The sequence below is a fragment of the Pteropus alecto genome, unplaced genomic scaffold (genome assembly GCF_000325575.1).
Source record: "Pteropus alecto unplaced genomic scaffold, ASM32557v1 scaffold74, whole genome shotgun sequence".
NCBI classification, from domain to species: Eukaryota; Metazoa; Chordata; class Mammalia; order Chiroptera; family Pteropodidae; genus Pteropus; species Pteropus alecto.
In genome coordinates, this window is record NW_006436291.1 from 730,568 (window position 1) to 733,326 (window position 2,759).

Genomic DNA, 2,759 nt, shown 5'->3' on the forward strand with positions numbered 1-2,759 from the left:
GAGAGAAAAGAGCGTTTGTGGCGTTTCCGGGAGAGAGAACGTCACAGACAGTGAGACGGCGCGGGGCGCGGGGCGCGGGGGCGGCGGTGAACCCGGCATGATGCTGCGAGGGGCTGTGGGGACGCCCGGGTCTGCAGTGACAGGGCTGCCACCGCCCAGACACACTGCGGGACCTTGCGCCAGCCAGAGGCAGGGCTGTGGTTGACAGTCAGGAGGCCACGTGTCTGGTGTGTTCCCAGCACGAGCCTCTCAGGGGCTCAGTGTCCTCTGGGGGGGAGGGTGATTCCCGCTGCCCAGACCTGTTGCCAGCGCACTCACTGGCTGATGATAATGATGCAAGCCTTGTGGGGGCAGCACACGCCATGTTCCCGAGGACACTGGCTCTCAGTCCCACCACAAGTGACAAAGCGCAAGCAGCACCCTGAGGGCCTTTCATACCCACCGCCTCGCTTTGGGTGGGGAAGGGGACCAGACCGGCTGAGACCCAAGGAAGCCTGGCTGTGCAGAGGCACCGCAGCTAGACTGAACGAATAAAAATCCTAGGAGCTAATGTAAACAGCGCTCTCCCTTGGAGATGCAAACGGGAACGGATGTTCATCTGGGGGAAGAGCCTGCATCCACGGCGAGGCTGGAGCCCCCAGGCTGGTGTGTCCCCTGCCAGCCCCTCCAGCACCTTGGGAGCACCTGGTGGACATCCCCCCACGCATCCCGTGTCCCCAGGGCAGGCAGATCCTGTCCCCAGGGCACCCTGCATGGTTCAAGGGGCACGGTGGATTTGCACAGTTACTGTGACTGACTGCTCAGCAGATGGCAGTAAAGTGCCTGGGAAGGGGCAGGTTGTGTCACCAATGGGAGGTGTGGGCAGGGTGGGGGAGGACCAGCTATAGGACTGCCATCAGGAGGGGACCCTCTGTCCTTCAAGCACAGAGCCCCTGCTTTGGCCAGGTCAGGACATGTAGCCCGCAGGGGGTCCGGTCCAAACACCGTCTCCTGCTCCCTCCAGACAGGACAAGCAGGGAGGTGCTGACTGGCCGCTTCACTCAGCGCTCACTGGGTAGCTGGTCACTCCATGCAGGACCAACAAGAACCGGTCAAACGGTCTGACCACTAGAGGTCACTGACACAGCCCTAAGTCACAGAAAAAGAGCGGCCCCCAAACTCAGTAAAACCCACAGGGAGAGAGAGCCAGGTCTCTGGGTGCACTCCATGCACCTGGATTCGGGGAGCACCAGGTGGGACTGTTGCTGTGACTGGGCAGGGTGCCCACGACCCCACACCTCTCAGGGCTGGGGGTCCAGGAAAGGAGCTGGACAGTCCACCCCAGCCACCGAGCTGCGTGGCCCCAAACTAACTGAGTTTCCTAAACCTGGAAGCAACTGCGTTAAGGACCACCAAGGACCAAAGTGAGGGACTCGGGCCGCACGGCCTGTTCCAGGCCGGAGCCCAGTCCTGCGGGAGCCTGACTCTCAGCCCCACGTGCTTGGCGAACTTGGGAAAGTGACATGCTTCCACGGCGGTCCTGCTACAGGGAGCCTGGGTCGCTGGCCAGCACACACCACCACGGCTGGGGACATGGAGGCCGTGGGAAGCGGACCCCGAGGTCGCATGGCAGAGGGCGTGTCCCAGACCCAGCTCCTGGCTCCTGGTCCAGAGCAGCTGCGGCCCTGAAACCTCTCTGCTGAAGGACGCCCCGAACCTCAGAGCCAGCGCTGAAGGACGCTCCCTGAGCTGGTGCTTCTTCCCACTTGAGGTCGCCCGTAACAGCGCAGGCCCCGAGATCTGCGTGTATCTTACCTTTTCCTCCAGCTCCTTTATTTGCCTCTTCTGGGCTTCTATTCTTTCTTCTAACTCTTTAACTCTCTGCAGTTAAAGGAGGAGACTCCTCAGCAATCACGGCGCCCGGGAAAGGCGGGGAAAAGCCTTGCCGGATGTCACCCGCGCGCTTGGTGCGGTCACAGGGAAGCTGCCGGCAGGGCACCGGCCCAGACACTAGCCCCAGAATAGTCACACATCGCGTCCCTTCCAGGCCATGCGGGGTCGCACGGGGTGGAGGCATGTCCTCCACACCCAGGCTGCCCGGTCTGCCGGGGGCCCGCACCGCCAGTTAGAAACGGCCTGAGAAGACCCGGGCTGCTCCGCTGACCACCAGCTGCGTCTCCGCAGATGGCGCCTTCGCCACGCCCTCACCGCTGAGGGGGGAGTCGTGGAGGAGACCTGGCGCTCAGGGGTCCCAGGAGAGGGGACGTGCCCCCAGAGGCCTGGACAATGTGGCCCAGGGGGCCGGTCTGGAGCAGCAGATAGTCTGGTGGGAGGGCCCACCATGGGCACGGCCATGGCTGATGCGCTTATTGGCGGTGTGGCCGCGGGGTGTGGTCATGCAGGGTGTGGTAACTGGGGGTGTGGCCGCGTGGAGTGGTTATTGGGGGTGTGGCCGCATTAGCTCCGCCCTGGGAGGGTGTGGTCACCGGGGCCGGCCCCTGAGGCTGCAGTCCCGCCCCCACGCCCGCACCTGCTGCGCCAGCTGCAGCAGCTCCATGCGCTCCCGCAGGATCTGGGCGTCCCGCTCACGCAGCTCGCTCATGACCTGGCGCTTCCACTGCTCCACGGCCACCCTGAGCTTCTCGCGTTCCTCCTCCGACAGCACCTCCGCCACTTTGGCCCCTGCGTCCTGCTGCAGGGCGTCGAACAGCATGGCCTCCAGCTCCAGGATGTGCTGGGCGGGAGGGGAGAGGTCAGTCCTCGCCCACTGGGAGCCGGGG

At 64.3% G+C, this 2,759-nt stretch overlaps 1 protein-coding gene across 1 annotated transcript in view; it reads right to left on the bottom strand.

Moving 5' to 3' along the window:
- The window catches only part of JAKMIP3 (Janus kinase and microtubule interacting protein 3), a 42,961-nt gene that overhangs the window by 147 nt on the left and 40,055 nt on the right, over positions 1 to 2,759 (bottom strand). Inside the window, exons 19-20 of the mRNA XM_015590154.2 lie at positions 2,510 to 2,713; positions 1,795 to 1,860 (exon numbers count right to left, since the gene is read on the bottom strand). Coding sequence (XP_015445640.1) covers positions 1,795 to 1,860; positions 2,510 to 2,713 — 270 coding nt within the window. The remainder of the gene's footprint in view (positions 1 to 1,794; positions 1,861 to 2,509; positions 2,714 to 2,759) is intronic.